This window comes from Dryobates pubescens, chromosome Z, assembly GCF_014839835.1.
Source record: "Dryobates pubescens isolate bDryPub1 chromosome Z, bDryPub1.pri, whole genome shotgun sequence".
Taxonomy (NCBI): domain Eukaryota; kingdom Metazoa; phylum Chordata; class Aves; order Piciformes; family Picidae; genus Dryobates; species Dryobates pubescens.
Genome location: NC_071657.1, coordinates 16,071,048 through 16,095,552, shown reverse-complemented (window position 1 = coordinate 16,095,552; position 24,505 = coordinate 16,071,048). Strand labels below are relative to the sequence as shown.

The window sequence follows — 24,505 nt, the reverse complement described above, 5'->3', positions numbered from 1 at the left end:
GTAATACAGGACTTGCAGGCACTTTCTACCTAACCTATTTTAAACACTAAGATTTTACAAACACCAAGATTTTATTAAAAGACAGATATCTTCTTGCAATGTCCCTCTTCAAGTGACTTTAGAAATTTTACATTTTGCCCACACAGTACAGGCATCAGAATGATGCATGCAGTTCAGTCAACAGCTTCACATTTGCTATCTAAGATAAAGTTAGCACAACTTTTTAGGGGTAAATAGACAACAGTTCTTTCATTTGAATAAGTTAATTTAACAAGATGTTTGAAGTAGCATGGCGTGGCCTTTCATTACAGCAACACACCACCAAAAGAGAGATCATGGGGTGTTGAGTAAAGCAGACTTTGGTTTAGGGAAAATTAGAAAGGGGTTTAATATGAATACACAACCATAAAATCTTAGCCTGTATGGAACATGAGGGTAATGTCAACAATCCTTCAGTAAGTACAAATTAATGCTACCATAAATGTGCTATCTCATCACGTCACTATGTGGGAAAAGACTATAGATATTCCTAGACTACTTGAATTGAAAGTTGACGGTCGGGGGAATCCTGGAGACTCTAGCATAAGAACAAGAGCCTTGTCCTGATCTTGCACAGATGTAAATAGCTTCAGAGTGATACTCCTACAGTCAACAGATTTACATGGGGGCCAAAAACTGCGTAAGATTAGAATCGGACACAAGATAAAATAAAAATGTTATCAGTTTGTAGTGACTTTTCCCTTAGGCTTCACATGTAACAGTAAAACATACTCCTGTGAGATGGATAGAAATTCAATATATACAAGAACACTCTACTCTTGGTGAAGGATTACATACCAAAATGATACAGTCAAAGTACCAAGAAATGACCATTTTTTACGAGAGCTTATGTAAGGCAGAAAAGCATCTATAGACCCAAAAAAAAAAAATGTTAGGCCTCAACTGGTTTTCTGAGTGAAGAATTGCTACAAACGTTAGCCTGAAGTTCAAGATAAAAGTGTTTAGGGTTGGTATGTCTTAAATTTAGACTTTCTATAAAGAATTGGCTGTAGCAATGCAATTTGTTCCTTGTATAACACTGCAGACATAAGGAGAATCTTTTACCACATTTTTCATGGCAGTGAGATATGCACTTGTCAACATATTTTGTCACCGCAAAGTGGCTCTTGGCAACAGGATCATAAAGATCAATAAAAAAGTGCAGATTCTCAATATTTTACTAGCAGCTGCAAAAATTTCATTTATCTTGTTATTTTCCTCGCTTGCTGCCACCCTGTCTCAGGAGGGCACTGCTAGCTAAGCAGAATGGTTTTCCTACCCTTCTATGAATATCTGACAAAAACTCTCCCCTTTGTGTCTCCCCCTCTCCTTCCCTGCTCCTCCTCTCATCGTCTCCATCTCTTTCTTCCCAGAGCTGCACATTTTGTTAATTCTTTCCACTGTTACATAAAAATGAAAATTGGAGCCATGCTATAAATTACTAGCATCTCCTAACTTGAGAAAAATTGAGTCTACTTTGTACTTCACCCTTGTAACATTTCATCTCTCAGTTTGGCTTCCCTCAATATAAACACAGCAGCCCAGCAAATGAATGTGCTAAAACCAAATGACACACTTTGCCGCTGAAAGAGCAGAACTGTTTTTGAGCAATGGGTGGTCTGTGAGGCTTGGAGTAGGCAGAGAAAAAAAAAAGTGTAAGTGTACACCGTCCCTTACAAGCGTACAGAGCTTCCAAAACTCGCAGAAATCTCTGCATGCTGAAGTACATCAAAGGGATTTTTCCCTTTTCGGATAATATTTCCTTTGCTGACATGTATTTAGTATTGTGGTTGGATGACTCATAAAGATAGCTTCATGGCGTCCCAACACAGTTGAAGCAGAACACATGCCAACAAACATTATTGTCAGCCTCAAAATAAAAACAAAACGTTCAGCTAAGGGTCAATCAATCAAGAGCACTTTGAAGAAAATTCCATTTAGATATTACAAATCATAACAGAACGAATTTAAACCAGCTGACTTTCTGTGAGGAGGACATCCATGTACAATAAAAATTAGACCAGTTTTTCAGTGTCCAACTTTTCTATTTTCTTACACTTGGATGCAGTCACTGGTGATGGATGCCAGTTTTTTAAATTGTGTTTTTGTAGTTCATTTTATAAAGATCTGAAGTAATCGAAAACAGATCAACAGAGGGAACTCTAAGTAAAAACTCCATCATGAAAGGAGAGTTGTAAAATCCACTTAATACTGACAGATGTGTAATGACTTTCTCATGCTCACTTTTCATTTAGCTTCGCCATATCTCTCTCTATATATATGCATGTATGATTTTTTCTTGGTGTGTGTGTATATATATATATATACACACACGCACACACACCCCCCATGCATGCTCATATATATATACATGTGCATGCACACACCACCACACTGATAAATAGTTCACAAAATACCTACAAAAAACTCTTTCATCATAGCAATATTTATTCATTATCCCATGTGTTTATTTAAATTCCAGTGGGATTTTAGCTATAGATATCAGATATTTAAGGGTATAATAAAAGATTTGTAAAGTATAAATAGGATTGTTATTTTTTTAACAGGGCATTATTTAGTCAACTGGCCAAAGAATAAAAAAGCTGAAAATACAATTGAACAATTTTACCACTGTTAAATTGAAACCCTATGGTGTAATCAAACTTTATATATATTTCATTTTAGCTTTCTTTTGTACATTTTATTTTTAATTTTAAAGGTATTTTAAATAAATTTAAGATTCTCCTTCAAGAGAAGAAACTCTACTCTCTAAAGCAACCAGCAAAAACCAGGATTGCTCACTGCAACTGGCAAGCCTCGGGCATTCTTTGATGTGCTTCCTACCACATTGAATAAGGCCAAGCAGTTGCTTCTGATTCTGAGGCAAAATGTTTGTTTATAGCTGAGATCATGTATTTATGTAATGGGTTGTCTGGGCTTTCTGGGTATGTTTGCAAGTACAAAGTAAAATGCACCACCATTTCTTTACATTTTTTCCTAACATTTTGACCTTCTCTGTGCAGTGACATTGGCTAGCAGGTGCACTCAATGCATAAGCTTTAGATGTGTGTATGTTGACTGACTGACTCTCACAAAGCCTTTGGGTTTAAAACGCCTGCTGTTTTTCTGCCTCATCTGGCACTTGAATCTTTAAGGGTAGAAGATTGCTTGTGTCGGCTTGCTTCCAATCAGACCATTTGAAAACTTGCAGAGGCTCTGTGCAGTGTGGTGGTAACATGGGTGACAGTGGGCTGTACTTGTTCTTGGGTCTAGCATGCCTACTACAGTGGCCTCAGCTCAGGACAAATAAAGTGAAACCCATCTTTACCACACAGTGCAACTTTTGCATTGCCCAGAATGAGCACTGTCGTACTACTGTCACTGCAATCAAAGGCAATAGTACTGGTGACACAGTCTAACTTTTCACCAAAGACATTTTTATTTTGTTGCATTGAGTAAATCAAAAGGCACTTTACCTGTACTGAACCACAGTTAAGTTCTGTTCCCCACAGTGCCTTGCACATCGGATATACCTCATCCAGCTTGACTTACTGGGTTCTCCACCATCAATAAAGTGCTGCAGTGTCCCATCTTGGTCATATATCTGGGGGAGATGTCACAAGGTCAAGTAGTTAGAACAAATCATCAACAATCATTTTCACTGCTATTCTGGTGTCTCTCTGTGCCTTTTCCAGGAATTTATTGCCATGAGATTTGTCATTACGTGCTGATGGTCTTAGAAATCTACATTGAATAGCAGAAAAGTATTTTGGGGGATGCAAGTTAATCATGTTTCTTCTATCAAGCCAATCTTCTTGTATCAAACATATTTCTGGTGTCTCAAAGATGTGACCATGTTTCCCAAAGAATATTTAACCTATTTTGACAGGCTGGCCTTAAATAATGAACTGCCAGATAAACAAGAAAATCTGGATGCAAAGCCTGCATTGAAATGGCTGGAACATCTGAGCAAGGGGCAGTAACAACCCCTAAACAAGTATCCTTTCTTTCACATTTCAATTGCAGAAACAGTATGTACTTCAGCAACCTCACATGATAAATTAGGGAGTTGTAAGATCCATAATACCAAAACAAATGAGACTAGAAGGAAAAAAGAGATGAAGATGTCTCCCTTGAGACATATAATTTTTGAAGTAGTAAATGAGAAATCAGACCTAAGACAATCATGGTTTTCCTAAACATGACATCGCTGATAAGGACAGGAAAGTCAGTTATGGTAATTTAAAAAAAAACTATGTCTCCATTTGGAACTTGGTGCTGCCTCTAAAGTCAAAGAATAAAATTGCTCTGGAGGCTCTGAAATAAAATATACACGTTCCATGCACACCTGTCCTGAATGCTTGGAAATTGTTAACTATGCAGTGATGATCCACCATATGGTGGTCTCACAAGATTTTTCCTTGTTATGCAGTTGCCTTGGTAAACTTCAGAAATGCCTGTGGTAGGTGCTTGTCTCAATCAAATCTGGTCTTTGTGTCTTTTGCCCCTCCACAGATGCTGTACACTTTAATAATTCTACCCCAATAATGTAATCCCTTTTCAAATTGTATGAGCTTACATTGATGTCTTCTTGAAAGCATTAATTCTGCTAGTTGAAGAGGAAGCACATATATTGCACTGAATTGAACATTTCTGAAGCAAGGAAATTAACAATCTTGCATTTCTAGCTCAATATCAAGAAAATAATCCTAGAAATGGTGTGGTAATATTGAATATTTCTGATTTATTAAAAAAGTGTTTCCTACAATGCACACAAAACATACACAGGAATCAGAATATAGTTCCTTACTCCACTACATAAAAATCTCAAATTCAGAAGCTTTTGCTTTTAACTGTGAAGGACTGGGAGTAATCAGGAGCAATATAGCCATTGTTAGACCATGAGCAGCAGGGAAATCAAGCATATGCAGAGATCCTTGTAATTTGTTCTTGAGTGACTGTGACAAGAACCAAGTGGAACGCAGCCAGATGCTCCTGGGTTGGAGAAGTAAGGTGCTACCCCGACATGCGCTGAGTGGAGGAATAAAGAAAACTCAGAAGGAATCCTCAGAGGCAAACAAATATTCCAGTACAAATATTCCTGGTTTTTATATATGGTAGCTTGTTGGTTATCAGTAAGAACCTGTTCTTATGTATACTTGTTGATGTATGTCAAATATGTCAGAAAAATATGCTAAACAATAAAAATTTGTAGTGGAAATGGAAGGGGGTTTTGTAGTCGCTGTTATTTTTACAGGAAACCAGCCTAGGAAAAGGACAATAATTAAAAATTAATGACTAACAGTGTTTAGCTGGAACCATTTTGACAGTATCTATCCAAACAGGCTCAGTACTGTGTTTATTATCTGTTCTTTTACATGGGGCTTACTAACACAAAAATGTGTGGCTTAACATGAGGCAAAAACAATTCCCACACATAAAAAGCTGGTAGCTTCTTAATCCCCAGATGATATGAAACAGGAAAGACAAAGACTGCTATAGTCAGTACTGACAGCCATATCTGGACACACGGGAGCTTTACTCAGAACTTTCTGTATATGGAAGCCATGAGCTGAGATGTTAAGCAAAAGCTTGCCATGAAAATGAAGGACTGGACCTCTTGCAGGCCTGGATCTGGAGTAGAAAGGCCTGCTCTATGAGCAGGACTAAATATTTTCAAATAGTTTATTATTGCAAGTACTAATGTATCAGTGACATTATGCTCTCCTTTCCTAGGGCAATATTACTGATATTGTAAATAAAGTTGCACAGTCAGAATCCATCCCATGGCACTCTTCCCCCTGTTCTCACAGGAATGAAAACCCAGCTGTAAGGAAGCAGAAACCCCAACCCTAGAAGAGAAATAGCAAATCTGTTTACTTGTCACTTTGCAAGGTACAGGCTAAAATTTGGGGGGAAAAAATAACTGATATGGTTATTATTATTCATATTACCCTTGGGTATAAGTTCATAGTCATTTTAAAATGGCTTTCGACTAGCAACCACTATATAATTGCCTGAGGAAACCACATTAAAGGAGCAAACCATGGTCGTAACAGAGGAAATACAAACTTGTAGCACAAGTTGTTAACCCAGATATTGCAGCAAACAATAGGGATGCACATATTCACCTGCCTCTGTATTACACATGCATGCATACTTACACACTCATATATCTGTTACAAAAATTACTGCAGAATCCTGTGATAAATTGATGTTACTGAAAATCTTTGATTGTATCTCTGGATCACTGCACATATCTACGCTGGCATAATTTTAAACATATATCAACAGCCCCGTAACAAAGTAGAATACCATTTCTCCAAGTCCTTATGAAGAATGCATGGTTTGTTTTCCTCCATATCTCACAAGAGTCATTGATCTAAGCAGTGGAGACAAAATCAGTTATTTCATTTCTCTACTTTGATTATACTTGGAAACGTTACCTCAACTGCTTACTGGATCATTTCCCTCTTCTGACCCTAAGTACTTGTTAACTGTTGTTTTTGCTGAGTTCTAAGAGTTTGTAGTGAAGTGGGTTTTGTTGTTGTTGTTAGTTTGGTTGGAGTTTTTTGCTTTTGCTTTAAATGCTTTAAAGCTTTACAGTTTCTCTGTGTTCTGTTCCAATATTAAGGAATGCACCAAACTACTGGTAGAAACCAAAGTCATATTCTCGTTTACACACCTTCAGTTTCTCCTTAGCAGTTCCCATATAATTCATTAACTTCTTAATAGGTTCTTGATTATGTCAGGATAGTTTTCTGGTGTGTTACATATCAAGGGACTAAGAACGTGAAGCATATTATTATTATGCTATTAATCCCATCCTTTAAATTCAGAATACATAGAAACAGCTTCATTTTTCAACCAAGTCCAAAGTGTAAACAATTCACTTTATGTCTTCCCTTTTCCATTATTTATTCATTTCCTTACAAACACCAGTTTACTCAATTATCAAAATGCAGAAAGGTATGAAGTATATGATGAAATTTCTTACGGTGTACCACTGATATTCTTTGTGACTTATGCATGCACTCCAACTGGGAAAATGGGAATAAGCAGGTAGGATCCCAATGTACTGCCATGGTTCATCATGAACTGGTGTGCAAATATAAAAGGAACATGAAAGACTGGATGCATTTTTTGTGGGATTGGGTATTAATAATCACTTGGAGGCTGTAGATACTGAAACTTATAATCGCAATGCTAATAGCACCACATAATCTCAACAATAATATAATTTCTCAAGCACACAGCATCTCATAAGTGAAGCTCTAAAGTCAATGAAGGACCATAACTATTGTTTGTAAAATAAACAACAGCTGCTGGAACATCTGCAACTCTGGCAACATACTAAGTCTAGGTAGGACCATGTAAGATTTAAGTAGTACTAACAGATAAGGCGGAGTGCTAAAGAGCCTTCTGAGAACTCTCAATTTCTTCAGTACCAATATAGTATTGCTCACTTGGGTAGATGGGGCAAATGTAAGTCCAACACAAAACATTGTTCCAGTATCTGGCATAAATGCCACAGAACTTTAGAATAAAGGAACTCTCTGTACAGCTGCCGAGAAAGCCAAGCTATAAAGCAAATTCACAGAGAAAACATGGAGAGCAAAAATGGTTAGTTTGTTGGAGTTCTTTCCTCTCTGTCTGTTGCTTTCCTTTGTTCTCTTCCATGGACTGATAAAGAATTTTGTCCCTGAAAATTCTGACTGCATTTGATTTTTTCATGTAGTCAAATAAAAAAGGGTATTAGCATACAATTTAATTGACCTCTCATTTTCCTTGCAGGCAGAAGAAGAAAAGACATGGAATTTTTTTCTTTGCATGCACGTTTTTAATGTAAAAGTGATTATCAGAATAATTTTCTATGTTGCAAGACATCAAAAGAGCTATGAAGAAAACAAAAATATTCAATAATTAATTCTTACCATTATTAGAGAACCTTTCTTTCTGTTGTTTGCTGGTATTCTATTGATATCACATGCATAAGATCATAGGACTTTCACACCACCATCAGCCTTTTCTTCCAACAAGGAGGTCTACCATTGTCTTGAGTGGGAAGAGTCAAGACAGCAAGGAGTACTTTTGATGAGTTCATAGAATAGAATAGAATTAACCAGGTTGGAAAAGGCCTTCGAGATCATCGAGTCCAACCTATCGCCCAACACCATCTAATCAACTAAACCATGGCACCAAGTGCCTCATCCAGTCCCCTCTTAAACACCTCCAGTGATGGTGATTCTATCACCTCCCTGGGCAGCCCATTCCAATGGCAAATCACTCTTTCTGTGAAGAACTTCTTTCCAACATCCAGCCTAAGCACACACCACCCCACCCCCGGCACAGCTTGAGACTGTGTCCTCTTGTTCTGGTGCTGGTTGCCTGGGAGAAGAGACCAATCCCCACCCAGCTTCAACCTCCTTTCAGGTAGATGATCAGCTGTGCATTTAAAAACCATGGATGTATTCTAAACTACTGGACATGCATAGGAAAAGCTTGTAGCACTCTAATGAAACAGACTGATATGTCAGGTATAATGTTATACATAGGAGTTTCTATCCCAATATATGAACCTACAAGCAGAAGCAATAAAGAAAGCTTCTTCCTTTTCTGGCTTGGATGTCAGAACTGAATAATCTCTACATTAGGCAAATGCCATTACCATGAGACCTTCCTTTTGGCAGTATCACCTCCAGGTGACTGTATCCTAAACAAAAGTTGAAAACAATGCCAAAAAGAGCAGTATTTACAAGCCTGGGTACTTGCCTGGCAGTCTGTAAAAGATATTCAATTATAGAAGATTACAGCCTGCTTGATGCTAAAGAGATCAGCCCTGGTACTTCTTTATCAAAGCCAGAGAGACCCATTGGCTGATATAATCCTTCTGATACATCCCAAACCTTGGAGACCAGTTTCCTCTCTAAGGCCCACAACACTTCAGCCACTCAGGCCATGTTTCTTTGTTCATTTGGACAAGAAAAGCCACAGGAGAAGAAAGTTACAGGGAAAAAAGCCCCATATTTTTGTGTCTGCTGTGGTCTTTCAGGGCTAGTTCCACTATTTAATTATTTCTTTGATGGAAATTGCCATATTTTAAATCTGTTTTTTGTTTGTTAGGTTTTTTTTTTCAGTTATTTGCTTTGCAGCATTATATTAATCCCCTGGAATAAACTAATACTGTAAATAGAGTTGAATACACTTAACCTTTGATAGCTTGGTGGAGAATATTCAGAGGCATTACTGGTGGAACAGAGCTCTACAACGCTCTTAACAAATGACAAAGGAAGGTTAGCTCTTCCATAAAGCAGTCATTTGTCCGAGAAACTCAACACAGGAAAGTCACCAGTAAAATCAGTGATTTGGCTTGCCTAAAGCAGTGGTTGTTAAGCAAAATGCCAATGAGAGCTAGTGTTTATTATAAAACATGCACCTTATTTCTTTTATATGGTTTTGAATTATGTTAGATTGAAACCAAGCAGGATTGTATCCCTAACTTGGTAACTTAATAATTTAAATTGGGTTCACTATAGTACATTGCTGCCTAGATCCATTTCAGCTCAGCACATTGTCACAGGACTTCTTTATCTAGAATATTTGAAGTATTCCTAAGATGTTGTAGAAACTGAAAGAAAGAGAGTAGATTACATTTAAGGAATATAGTTTAGGCTTAAAAATCAAACTACAGAAGGGTTCATGTTCAATGAAGAAAAAAAAATGTTTGAAGAGTAGTTAATGTTTTTAGACGTTAAAAGTCTTTAACGTTAGGAGCTGGTCACCTAATTTAGAGGAGGGGAAATTATTATTCTCTACAACTACCTGAAAGGAGGTTGTAGTGAGATGGGTGGCATTCTCTTCTCCCAAGAAACTAGCTATATCATGAAAGCAAATGGGTTGAAGCTATGCCAGCAGAGGTTTAGATTGAACATTAGGAAAAAAATTCTTTACTGAGTCAAGCATCGGAACATGCTGCCAAGAGAGATGGTGGAGGTACCATCCCTGGAGGTGTTCAAGAAGCATGGAGATGTGGTCAGGTAGTTGGGTTACTGTTGTACTTGATCTTAAAGGTCTTTTCCAACCTTAGTGATTCTATGATTCTGAGTATGTGTCTTCTCCCTGTTACACAACAAATAAGAAAGCTGCATAGAAACAATCACGCCTTTAGCCATCATATCTTTCTCCTTTCATTCACTAGCTTGATGAACAAAGCAGGCTGTTCAGCAAACATTTCAAGGAAATGTCTTAGTCTGTCTATATAAAAGAAAGTATTAAATATAATGAAAATCAGAAGCAAACTGCACTGCAACATACAGAAAAGTCTCCAAATGTAACTTAATAAAAAGAAACACTGGTGTTGATAGATAATAGAAACATAATCACATCCTTTACAAAGAATGTATCTCAAACATTGACATTCTTTGTAAATGACATATTTTTACATTACCTACACAGTAAACAGGCAAATTAGTCTTAGCCAGTACAAAGAAATATCTATTTATGACATTATGATAACTGTAACTTGGTTGCCTAATAAATATTACTGAATTTGTTATAACCAACTACACACATAAAACCAGTATGAAGAAAAATGCAGTATGCATGTCAGCAATGTCATTCTACTGTAAGTGGAAATTTTTGGACAGGTTCCCTATTAATCTGTACGGAGACTATTTCAGGAAGGCATTAGTTATAAATGCCTCATATACACTCAAACTGCTGCTTCAATAGACTGACTGTTTTGTTTCATTACTTAAAATATGCCTTCATATTCCTTATGGACAGATATCAGAATGGAAGATACAAAGATGCTACAGATAACATTTAAGCTTGTTGGCTTATGAAAAAAATAATAATCATACAGTCATAGGACCATAGAATCACAGAATGTTAGGTGTTGGAGGGGGGGGGACCTCTAGAGATCATCTAGTCCAAACCTCCTGCCAAAGCAGGATCACCCAGGGAAGACCACACCAAATGCATCCTGGAGAGTTTTCAATGTCTCCAGAGGACACTCCACAATCTTCCTGGGCAGCTTATTCCAGTGCTCCATCACACTCACAGTAAAGAAATTTCTCCTCATGTTGAGGTGAAGTCTCCTGTGTTCTAGCTTGTACCTGTTATTCCTTGACCTACCACTGGGAACCACCAAATAGAGACTATTGCCCTCATCTTTGCACCCACCCCTCAGGCATTTATAAACATTAATAAGCTCTCCTCCCAGTCTTTTCTTCTCAAGACTAAACAACCCCAGGTCTCTCAGTCTTTCTTCATAGGAAAGATGTGCAAGTCCAACAAACATCCTCTTAATTCTCTGTTGGATTCTCTCTCCAGCAGATCCCAGTCTCTCTTGAATCAGGAAGCCCTAAACTGGACACAATATTCCAGGTGTGGTCTCACCAGGGCAGAGTAGAGGGGGCAGAGAACCTCCCTAGACCTGCTGGGAACTCTTTTCTTGATTTATCCCAGGATACCATCAGCCCTCTCAGCCACAAGGGCACATTACTGTGCCATGGATAATGTACTATCCACTATGACTCCGACCACTTTCTCCATGGAGCCACTTTCTAGGGTGACCCCTAGTCTGTATTGATGTCTGCTGTTATTCCTCCTCAGATGCAGGACACTTGTCCTTATCAAACTTCATGACGTTCACCTTCACCCAGCTCTCCATCCTGCCTAGATCTCACTGAATGGCAGCACAGCCTTCCTGTGTATCATACACTGCTCCCAGTTCTGTGTCATCAGTGAATTTCATCCAGGTTGTTAATGATGTTGAACAAAAATGCACCCAGTACTGATCCCTGAGGAACACCTTTGACCACAGGCCGCCAAGTGGTCTCTGTGTCATTGATCACAACCCTCTGAACTCTGTTGTTAAGCCAGTTTCCAATCCACCTCAAAGTCCAGTGATCTAACCCACTTTTCTTGAGATTACCTACCAGGATGTTGTGGGAGACATCATCAAAACCCTTGCTGAAGTCAAGGTAGATGGCATCCACTGCTCTCCCTTCACCGAGCCTTCACAGAAGGCTATCGGATTAGTCAAGCAAGATTTCCCCTTAGTGAATCCATGCTGGGTACTCCTGATAAACTTTTTTTTCTTCCATGTGGTTAGAGACAGCCTCCAAAATCAGCTGCTCCATCACCTTTTCAGAGATGGAGGTGAGGACAACTGGTCTGTAGTTGTCTCGGTCTTCCTTCTTGCCCTTTTTGAAGTCCAGAGTGACACTGGCTTTTTTTCCAGTCCTCAGGCACCTCTGCTATTGTCTTTTTTTATTATTATGCAGATAATGAAGGCTGATTCCTACAGGTTTTGCATGTATGTGAAATGGATCCATGTCAATAACTTGCTTCTATATTTTACATAATTGGATAATGTTTTGTTACCATGCAGAAAACACAACAGTTCATTTAGAGAATGATTTTTTTCTTATCTGTAGTCTTTGTATTACATGAAAAATGGTGTAAATTTCTTTGCACTTTGTATCAGCATGAATGTTTTCAAATGTTTTTAACTGTACTGTAGGGTTTTGAACTGTTGCAAACTCTTACTGGAATATAAATCAGAAATAAGTGAGCAATGAGGAAACATCAGGAGGCCTTTTTGGTTAAAAACAGACTAAAATGTTCTCCAGCATTTGTTGGCAATAATCTCCCTGCAACACAACAGCTCTGTGAAAATACACAGAAATATATCCTGACAGCCAATGGTCTTTAACTGTTCACATTATTCAAAGCAATTTTCTACAATTAGCCATATCTGATATGGAGTGAACATCTTGCAGTATCTGCTTAATGTTTCTTCTCTTTAATCTACCAGGCATCTAGCAGATTTTTATTATTAAAAAAATAAAACCAAAACACCAACTTGCCAAATAATATTAAAAGCTATTTAGTTTTAATGTTTCTCAAAGGATTATAGCATATGAAACTATAAACATTGTTTTGAACTGTCTGTGCTAGGTGAAAGTCTTCATCTCTCACTTAGACCCCAGTCCAGCAAACACTTACGCACATGTTGTAGCCCCATTGATCTCAATGGGACTACTCGTGTGTGAAATCAAGCATCTGTGTAAGCGGCTGGAGGATTGAGGCTTTACTCCAAAAACTGTCACAAGAGCAATGCCCTGCTGATTATGTAGGCTTCATTAAATTATTTTTTCTAAGTCAAGCCTCAATGGTTTGTTTTGACACTAGCTTATAGAGGTTCTGGAATAGGGAAAAATTGCACATAACATAAACCAGTGTTATGCAACAGAAGGACAAAAAAAGGAAGTCAAGAAAACACACACAAATTTGGGAACTTGCACACTTGCATCAAATATGTAAAGGGATGGTTCTCTTGCAGTAGCCACTATGTAACATGGTGTCGTCAGTGTGTGCTCTTGCATCTCCTGATAGGAGACAGGAACAAAAAAGCAGTAGCACTTCAGATGTGGACCATTCTGCAATGGAGACATTTTTGATTGGCATTGGTATATCTGCCCTGCTCACTACATTACACTCCTGTGCAGCCCTGGTAGCAAAAGACCATGAGGCAACAGACTGAAGTTGTCCTCTGCAGTCTCATTTATGTGGGATATGGAGCATGAAGAGAAAAACTGCTGCCAATCTAGGTTCAGTATCTAAAGAGATCAGATAAAAAGCAGACTAAAAAGGAAAAGACAGTTAGAAGAAGGGAGGCAAATGATCAAAGCAGAGATAACCCAAAGAGAAGACTCACATCAGTTGGGTGGTAGGTGTATATTCCAGTATTCATATCAGGGAAGACGCTTCAAGGAGCTTGTAAGGGCCTGAAGCTGAAAACCCTCACTCATCTGGAAAGCCTCAGTGAATTTTCTGAGTAATAAACCTCCTAGGATGATACTCTTGAGACAGAGAATCAAGACAGTTATGGTGATCTTTGTTACCCTTGTACCTCTGAAAACATTACTGGTTTCTTTGCAAAGTAATGACAGAGCTCTGGCCATTTTTTTGCAGCTGGACAATTAATTAAAAGGGTAGAATAGCTAACCATGAACAGAATGTGACAGAAGACAGAACTCAAAAGCAGCATGTGCAAAACCAAGTTTTGGCAGATTTCATCACTCAACATCAAGCGGGGCAGTGTAGCTGACACAAGTCAGTGGGTATGTAGCTTGTAAGGTGACTTAGTGATAACTCAGTGACCTTAGAGAAAACACTCAGGACAAAAAGATACTTATAAATAGAAATCATTCTAAACTGCCCTGATTCTAATAATGGGAGGTGGAAGGAAGCTGCAGAGAGAGCACTGAAGGTCTGTTTTTCAAATGTGACTGTCTTGGGGCTTACTTTACTGCTTACCAGGAGGAACCTGATGGCACAAAAAGAAAACCATTTTTTGATCCCTCAATCTTGTAATTTCTCTTGAGAGAATCAAAACATAGTTAAAAACTGTGTTTTCATATCTTTGTGCATGACACTGTCAATCCACAAGTGAATTAGCACTTCCAAGGAGGCAGCAATATCTAGTAATACCTACCAACCTCAATACCCAGTGGCACTTTCAGACACGTTAAGGTAAAACACATAGAATACATGACACAGCTATCATTCTGTTAATGAAGCTTGTTAGACCAGGGATTTTGTTTGATTTCACCTTGAATCATTTAAGGCTTCTCATCCTTTTATTTAATTTTAGGACTTCTTAAATTTCCTATGCCACAACCCACTAAGATTTAAGGAATGGTTTTCCAAGGTACTTATTTTCTTAAGCACATCGCTCCTGTACTTATCTTCTTAAGCACATCTCTCCTAGAGACATTCTCAATCCATTAATAAAGCAGGCAAAAATCATTTAGCAAGTTAGACTTAAAACTGTCACTGAAGTCAGTGAGGGTCAAGTTCCTATTAACCTGGACGCTTTGAAATCCTACATACTGTCTGATTTTTAGGCAGGTAAGGGCAGCCATAATTTGTTCTAACTTACTAAGCAAGACTTGTTGTCTTGGGACAGGAAATTTTTCTGTTTCTTCTGCAAGTTCCATGAGAGGGTATGGTCTCATTTGAAGCCAGGAACACTTGAGGGAATTATGGAGTTACTGATGTTGGAAGAGATCTCTGGAGATCATCTTGTCAGCTCACAAGACAGTGATGACCTCCACCATCTTCACTTTGAAATTCCTGATTAATATTTCATGATCATTGTAAGAGAAAAAAAGGAACTGAAAAAAGCCTGACCTTAATTCAGAGATGAGTTACGTTATTTAAAAAAGGCAAAACAAAACAAACAAATAAACAAACAAAAAAATGAAAGGAAACCCTATCCACAAGTGACCTCATTTTCAAGCAATGTCAAGAATATTGGCAAAAGCATAGCTGCCTAGTGTCATGGTTGTGACCAACTGATAAGGGTTTGGTGCTGGACTAGAGTGCAAAGAATAATCACAGAATCACAGAATGTTATGGGTTGGACCTGACCTCTAGACATCATCGAGTCCAACACCCTGTCAAAGCAAGATCACCCAGGGCAGGCTGCACAGGAGTGCATCCAGGTTGATTTGAAAGTCTCCAGAGAAGTGGACTCCACAACCTCTCTGGGAAGCCTGTTCCAATGCTTCAGCACCCTGTAAAGTGTCTCCCTATGCTGAGGTGGAACCTCCTGTGTTCTAGCTTGTACTCATTGTTCCTTGTCCCATCACTGGGCACCACTGAAAAGAGACTATCACCTTCATCTTAACACCCACCTCTCAGATATTCATAGGCATTGATAAGATCCCCCTCAGCCTTCTCCTCTTAAGATTAAACAGCTCAAATCCTTTCAGTCTTTCTTCACAGGAGGGTTGTTCAAGCCCTGCAATCATCCTTGGACTCCATCAGGCTCTCTCCAACAGATCCCTGTCTCTCTTGAACTGGGAATAATAATCCAGTGTATGAGTGTAAGTTTCCTCTGCTGTTTCTGATGGCCCTGAGTATCCCACTGAGCATCAGGTGACTGCTCCAGAAGGCAGGCAGATCTCCCCAGTTTCTGCCTTACCTGTCAGCCTGCTCTGTATTGTCATAGATACTTTCCAAGATTTAACATGGCACTAAGAACCTCTGTTCAGACGCTTTAATTGCTCTGCAGATGGCTGGGTTCAGCTCTTGCTCTGCAAAAAGTTTTGTAACATAACAGCAAGTACTGATTTGTGTCTTGACTACAGAAAACCAGGATTTTGATACCTTTTTTTTTTTTAAGTGCACCATTTGTTTATCTTCACTCTGAGTTTGTAAGTAAATATGTGTAGGAACTCTTTCCAATGCACAGAACATCTATCTCAACAAAACACCCATTTACTGCCGTAATCTGAACTCCACAGATAATTCTTTCAATTCGTTTTTTAAACATCTCTTTAAGGCTCACCATAAATGAGGAATTTCAGTAAAAATGGCATATTTTAAAAAGTATACTTAATTCCTTTGTGAGTTTTAAATAATGAGGCACGCTGATATTTTTAGTTTGAAATATTTTGGAATGTCTGGAATGCTAAATTCCCCAGATGATGATTAAAAGGTCAAGTAATAAAGTATATGATAAACTGTGCCTGAGATTCCTCATAAAACAAATGAGTAATGGCTGTACAAACTGTGTTGCTATGTTTTTATATTGAAAATATGCCTGTGTTGTATTATTCCTTCAAATTTGTAAGATTATTGGATTGTCAGAAAACTAGCATGATAATACTTTGCATCTGCTTCAGGGCTGAAGTCAGAGTCAAGACGCAGATGAAAGAGTTCATTAAGGAGTGGTGCAGGTCTTGCTAGTAGATGCATAATGGAGAATGTGAAATAGGTTTTTTTCTTGCCAGAGTTCAGGCCTGGTATTGGTAAGTATCATGTTAAGTTTCTTTGGAAGAGAGTTTGTTTCTGTGAGGATTATAACATTAGCTCAGAACATTGCTTGAGTCACAATCACAGCAGCTCTCCAGAGCTGTTAAGCATTTGGCATATCTCACTTATCTCTAAGGTTGGCAGGGGCCATCAATACAAAGTGGACCATCAATCAATCTGGGGTCTTCTTCAGAGGTTGCCTGTCAGCTGATCAGAGGAAGACTTTAGGGAATCAGCTTTCCATTATCAGGATTTGGTCTGTGATCAGAACGAGCCACTGAACCTTTTACTTTTCACTTGGCAAAAACATACACACTGGAAAAAAGTCCTGACAGTTCATTCATTTTGCTCCATCACTGGAGCCAGATGATGTTTGACTGGAGAGACCCACCCTCTTTGATGTTGTGCTCTTTTGAGAGTGCCCTGCTGTGAAAAAAATTTTCTCCTTCCAAATTAAAGAGAAATATTTCTGCGTCCAGCTGTTAAATGTGACGTTTGCCATTTTTCAGTGCATTGGCTTGGTGCCATCTCACAGGCTGTGTTTCAAGCCTATCTTTTTCCTTTCTCCTTCTCAGCAGCAATATCCACAATGTGTTAGTGTCTCCAACTTCTACATAACATCAACACTAAAAGGGAAAATACAAGTAATACTGCATTGCTCTGACCTAGAGCAGCAATATTTATACACATTTCCTCTGTTGAGGGTTTTGGTGTTGGTTGGTTGGGTTTTTTTAATAAAGCCAGCAATCATTCATTTTATTACATGAAACAAAGAATAAAATCTTTAAATACAATCTACCTATAAAAAGTCGACTTCGTTTTCATTCTGATTTCAGTAGGCAAACTCTGCTGAAGCAAAGCCTCTGTAGAATACATTTACCAGTTAAGTGAGTGTGGATGTTATTAAAACTTGTTTCATGTGTACTGAGCCCACATCAAAAAAATGGCAACCGTTCAGCAGCCCTAGCTCTGTTTAAATTAAGACAAACTTCTCATGAAAGCTTGAATAAACATTTAGGTTTAAGTAATCAGGAAAATCTGTATCTTTTCATATTTATTAAGTGTAATTTTTAGTTATAAAAAACACTGTCATGAATTGTGTATACTGTAAATAGAGGGTGGACTCATCATTGCAGTGTTTTGCTTATCTATTGGAGTGTTTTGCTTATCTATCGGAGTACATGAAACGCAACAGGTTCCAACTGCTCCTCAGCTCAAGCTTTCCTTTTTCCTTTTCATTTCCATATTTGCTGACATGGAAAAGGATCAATGTTTGATAGATTTTGGCTGCATCACTGCTGCAGATCTATGCTTGGTAATTAACATCAAACTATGATCAGCAAATCTGAGTAACTGCTCATGTACTCATCACATCTTCATACTGTGAAAATTAAAACCTGACTGAAAGCCTCAATGGATGATAATGGAAATACTTATTTTGGAAAATTACAGAGATGATAACAAAAACCAAGCATTTCCCCTTTAGTTATCCACATTCTAGATTCATGCTAAGAGAAACTGCACTCCAGAGAGATTTCATCCAGAAAGAAGCAGTAATGATGTAGCCTGTTCTTCATTGGCACTAGATCTAACTCATTAACTCAGTTTTTAAAATTATGAAATTATAGGGATTTACAAATAAATATAAATTAACCTCTCTTCAAGAGGTGAGCACAGAGCCACAAGGTTTCAGTCTGTTCTCTAAAGCTATCTGGTACCCTACAAAAGTAATACCAGGACTGGAGATACCCAAGCAACATGGAGATGCTGGCAATAAGAGTGTTGGCAATCCAAAATGTGTCTTTGTTTCTGAAGTGAACCCAACACTGCCACACATAAAAGCACATACAACACACATACATGCTTCATAAATGGTTACGTTTGGATCTATGTATTGTGCTGTTCCACAACTGTATAGCACCTAGTTACAAGAATATCACTTATTCTATTCATGGCTCTTCTCTGTCCTTATTTCTAAATAGATTAAGATTTTGGGGGGTTGGGTTTTTTTACTATTAAGTTCAACTTTCTCTTCCATATATAACCGATTCTAGTCAAAATCTCCTTCTCTCTACTCTCCCATCAGCCACTATCTTCGCATGCTCCTTTTTTCTGTCTCTTATTTTATCAAGGCAGCAGAAAAACACCCAGGAGTGTCTCATGAGAATGAAAACCAAGAAGTGACTGCAAAGGTTTGTGTTTGTCTTTTTCTACATTCCACCCTACACTTTTTCTGTTTCAACTTTAACACCATGCAGCTTACCTTTACCCTTACAGCCTTTCTCAACTCAGCTTTCTGTGCCAAAATAGTTTTAGGTAAAAGGGCATTTTTTGTTCAAAACAATTTTAAGTGAAAATATTTAGTCATCTTATGTATGCTAAAACAGACAGAGCAGGTATATTTTAGAAATAGGAGAGTAGCGTGGTCAGCAAGTGTACTAGCCTTAAATGTAAACTTTGTTACACAGTAACTCAAAGTCAGTTAATTAATTAATTAGAAACCATTAGAACCAGAACTCAAATCCATGCCAAAAAAAATCTAATAGTAAAGTGATTCATTCAAAATGGGGTTTATTTTTTCTCAAGTCTGAATTCTAAAACCAAAGCAAAATAAACCAGTTATTTTGATTACTTTCCCACCATTCTCACAGTTTAACACAAAGGGGAAATTAATCAATGCTTAGCAGAGCTGCATGCAAAATTATTTTACTGGGTATAGCCAAAATCTCACATTGTTTGTAAAGCAATAACAAAATGTTTTGAACCAAGTTGTTTTGTTTTGGTTTTAAAATGTCATTTAGATTATTTCAAGATTTTATAAAACACAATAAAATGTTCCATTATAAGCGTACTGAGCTTTAAAACTGAAAGTGGTTCTGAACTGAGAAATTAACTTTCTGTTCAGAAAATGTAGGAAAAACAGGTTTAGAAGATTTTTGAACCATTTTCCCCAAAGTTTCATTCACCAGTAGTTTCCTTGAAACTGACACCTTTATGCAAACAGTTTTAGTTTCTCAGCATTCTCTGGAAAGAAAGAGGGGGGAGGGGGAGGAAGAAAAAAAATGTTGGAAAATGCCAACAATTTGTAAGTAGTTATGTTGTATGCCAGTGATGGGTTAAAGGCATACATAAAATGGCTTATGACACCTTAGAGCTTGCAATCTAAAATACACAGATGAGGTTAAATGAATCTGGAGACCCAGAAAGCTTGGCAAAAGGGTAAGCTTTCCCCATGCCTTTCCTGCCTCTTTCTCCTTCAGGCATAATCACAAAAATTCTCTGCTGAAATTCAGGGGTATTAATAGGGAATGAGACTTCACAGTTTTCATGAGCTAAGCAGGAACTGCCACATTTCTCTGCTATAATAGAAAAGCCCTGGTATTTCACGTAGTATACAGAGTTCTACCAGCCCCCTCCCATTCATAGAGAAGATAAATCCTGAATCTACATGCAGCCACATTGAAATCTAAACCCTTTCTTGTTCTGCTAGTATCCCCTGACTTCCAGTTCATAGGGAAAGTAGAAAATTTTAAGTCATATATATTAGCCCATACATTTGAGCAGAAAGGAGAGGCATGCCAAAGAAAGGGTGGGAGAAGCTAAGCAATGTGTGAAATAAAAGAGTACATTTGTGTATTTAATATGAGGTTCTGTGGCATAGGGCAAATGAAAACCTTCCTGGTAATAACAAGAAAAGGAGCCCTTGTTCCGCTTCTTTGTTATGCTTCACAGACTGTGTACTTGCTGTATGGTGATGACTTTCCTGACTGGCTTGACCACTATAATTGTAAGATAAGAGAATATTAAAAATAACTGTGTGCAGGCTCTAAGTCATACACTCAGTTTGACTGTTTTCAAAGAATCTGATGAAATTGCAATAAAAAATCAATTTAGTTATAGAAAGAAGCACCCTTTGTTCTCAAAGGGCAGTTTTATGATTTCATGCAAACACGAATGTCCTAGAGCTCACCCTTTTTAATAAGGAGTCTTTTAAAAGACATAAAATATTTGTCCTAATGAAGTAATGGTTTCCTAAGGTTTTGCTTCTTTTCTGTACTGCCTACAGTTTTATGTCTTTGTTGAAATGTGTCACTTCTTAAATTATGATGTTTTCCTAAGTCTACTATATTCTTTTTCTAACCCACACTATGAAAGCACAATTGTCAGACACTATGTTTTGAGGGTGAACTGACCTCCAGCATATTGTGAATAACATAAATTTCATATTTTATAGTTATTTTGAAAACATTCCTAAACTCAAGCCCCTTGGTTGCTTAGTATCTTGAACTCACTCCACCTAACAACAGTAAACTAAAGAGGCCAATGTTTTCAGCCAAAAATCAAAGTAAAAGGTGAGAGAAGAAGATGAAAAAGTACTTTGGCATTAGGGAGTCACTGCTATTAGAGTCACGACCGACTTTAGATAAGATACTATACTGAGACAACTTCAACAGCTGCTGCAGTCCCAAGACTGCCATTTTAGTCTGCTCAAAATAGTCTAAAAACTCTCCAAGAAACTGGGAGTATGGGAAGAGTAAGATGGGAGAGGTTAATGCACTATGATTCTAGCCTCTGCCAACTCACTCTGTCAAAAAATACCAAGGATCATCCAACAGAATATGATAGTATGTCACCATGGAAGATTGTGCTTCTTATTCACAAAGACTTTTCATTCTCCAGTAGAGAGCTGAGAAGGATGTGAGTTACTCCAGGCTTCAAAGCAAAGACATTTATTTTGTCCAGATAAGTAAATTGTCTAGTAATCCCATGTGGCATCTGGATAGGAAATATATTATACTTACTAGAAAATTGAGCAAATCCTTGGAATCAAGGGTGAATAAACAAACTGACTAAGAGGAAAAGACACTTACCAGAGGCTCAATAATGAGGTACATTCAATAGCATTCCATAATTTAAAGGCTAGTTGCTCCGTGAGCAGGACTAATGAAGCCTGGGTTTGGTATTCGTGTGTGTCCTTGTCCCCAGAACACTCACTGCTGTAGTAATCTCCACTTCTACACCAGCTCTGGTGTATAACACTGATATCCAAATATTTTTCAGTTACTACACACTTAGGCATTGTCATTGATGTCAGTGAAGCTTTAGTGCAGAGAAAAGTAAAATATATAGTTCCTCTGCAGATGCAAGAGGAACAGCATTCTGGGGTATTTGGCTTTGTGATGTGTAAGTAGTGAAGAGGTATAGTAGTGATAAAAAAATGCTCACCAAAACACCCAGTGACTTTTGCTTGACAGTGAGATATAGATTGGGTCAGTGACCTTTGCAGATCTCTATTAATAGCCTCCTGCATCTTTGATAATCTTACTGACAGCACCCCAAAAGCATATGACTACTTTTAGAAGTCATGTCATGAAATGTGAATTAGCATGAAGGTGAAATCTCAAACAGTGCTGGACAGAAAATCACAGTGTACAGTTTGCACATGAACAACAAACTTAGGACAACTGGATAGGCAATAGATCCAGATGCAGTTGCTGTTCTACAGAATCTCTGGAAATTTAATCTGCTACATGTGTGGAAAAACACAATTGCCGTCACAGTCCAGCAAAGAGTGTGCCTTATATGTTCTCATGTTTGACTTCACTACATATACAGGGTATCCTGCATTATACAGAATGCCTGGCAGTCCTGAAAGAAGAAGATGGCACTTCCTGTTGTCATTTACTTTTTTGCTACTTCTCCCATATTTCAGGAACTTTAACTTATACAGCTATTACATGAAATTTAGCTAAAATGAAGGAGGGGTCATTGTCTTCTTGGACTACAGCTATGGCTATGAATTAAAATAGTTCCAAGCACTATAGATAAATAATTATAAATAACATTGCTTAGTTGTAGCCACATTTCATAATCATCAAAATTAAATATCATATTTGGCAACACATTTTCTCAATTTAAAAGTTGATTTCTCTAAAAATGGCCAAAATCAGTAAACCCCTCAGAGTCTAGTAAAGTTTTTAATGTTGTAAACAGGGTCTGAATCAGCCTGAAAAGAATACTGACAAGAGCAACTCAACACAGAAAATTCCACACAAGGACTACAAATAGAGTTAAAAGACATCATGCTTCACAATGTAGGCCTTCTATGCTTCAGTTTCTTAATTACAGTGTATGTCCTTCTACAGTACCAGCAGGCATGCAGGCCGCTGGCAGATTTATAAATTATTATGGCAATGTGATAGAAAGAGCAGAAAGACCTTGCCTCATTCATAAGAAATAATCATAGCATGGTTTAACTGTAATGCTACAAAAGGTATGTGCTGCAATGCCCATTGTACACCTAAAGTAAACCATGCCCTTAACATTGCAACTCTCTTAAACACTATCAGCTTTAGACTAGACTAGACTAGACTAGACTAGACTAGACTAGACTAGACTAGAATAGAATAGAATAGAATTAACCAGGTTGGAAAAGACCTTTGAGATCACCAAGTCCAACCTATCAACCAACACCATCTAATCAACTAAACCATGGCACCAAGTGCCTCATCCAGTGTCTTCTTAAACACCTCCAGTGATGGTGACTCCAACACAGTATCAGAGTATCACAGTATAACTAAGGTTGGAAGAGACCCCAAGGATCATCAAGTCCAACCTGTCACCACAGACCTCATGACTAGACCATGGCACCAAGTGCCACGTCCAATCTCCTCTTGAACACCTCCAGGGACGGTGACTCCACCACCTCCCTGGGCAGCCCATTCCAGTGACGAATGACTCGCTCAGTGAAGAACTTTCTCCTCACTTCGAGTCTAAACCTCCCCTGGTGCAGCTTGAGACTGTGTCCCTGGGCAGCCCATTCCAATGGCCAATCACTCTTTCCATGAAGAACTTCTTCCTAAAATCCAGTCTAACACCCCCCCTGGCACAGCATGAGACTGTGTCCTCTTGTTCTGGTGCTGGTTGCCTGGGAGAAGAAACCAACCCCTACCTGGCTACAACCTCCCTTCAGGTAGTTGTAGACAGCAATAAAGTCTCCTCTGGGCCTCTTCTTCTCCAGGCAAAGCAACCCCAGCTCTCTCTGCATTTCCTCATAGGGCTTGTGCTCCAAACCCCTCACCAGCTTTGTTGCCCTTCTCTGGACACATTCCAGCAACTCAACATTTTTCCTAAACTAAGGGGCTCAGAACTTGACACAGGACTCAAGGTATGTCCTAACCAGTGCTGAGTACAGGGGCACAATGACTTCTCTGCTCCTGCTGGACACACTATTCCTGATAGAGGCCAGGATGCCATTGGCCTTCTTGGCCACCTGGGCACACTGCTGTCTCATGTTCAGCCAGCTGTCAACCAGTACCCCCAGCTCCCTTTCTGCCTCCAGACACCAGGTCTCCAGGCACCCTGACCCCAGCCTGTAGCACTGCATGGGGTTCTTGTGGCAGTGTGTAGAACTCGGCACTTGGATGTGTTAAGTCTCACACCGGTGGACTCCGCCCATCTGCCCAGCTTGTCAAGGTTCCTCTGCAGAGCTCTCCTACCCTCTAACAGATCAACACCTGCCCTCAGCTTGGTGTCATCTGCAAATTTACTGATGATGGACTCAATCCCCTCATCTAGATCTTTAATGGCACATCTACATATACTGTGCACATAAATGAGAAAAAAATCCAAC

The 24,505-nt window shown here is 38.5% G+C and overlaps 1 protein-coding gene across 2 annotated transcripts in view; it reads right to left on the bottom strand.

Moving 5' to 3' along the window:
• PRDM6 (PR/SET domain 6) overlaps positions 1 to 24,505 on the bottom strand; it is a 78,331-nt gene that overhangs the window by 21,347 nt on the left and 32,479 nt on the right. For both annotated transcript variants that reach the window (XM_054178923.1, XM_054178922.1), the window contains exon 4: positions 3,516 to 3,643. In XM_054178923.1, coding sequence (XP_054034898.1) covers positions 3,516 to 3,643 — 128 coding nt within the window. The remainder of the gene's footprint in view (positions 1 to 3,515; positions 3,644 to 24,505) is intronic.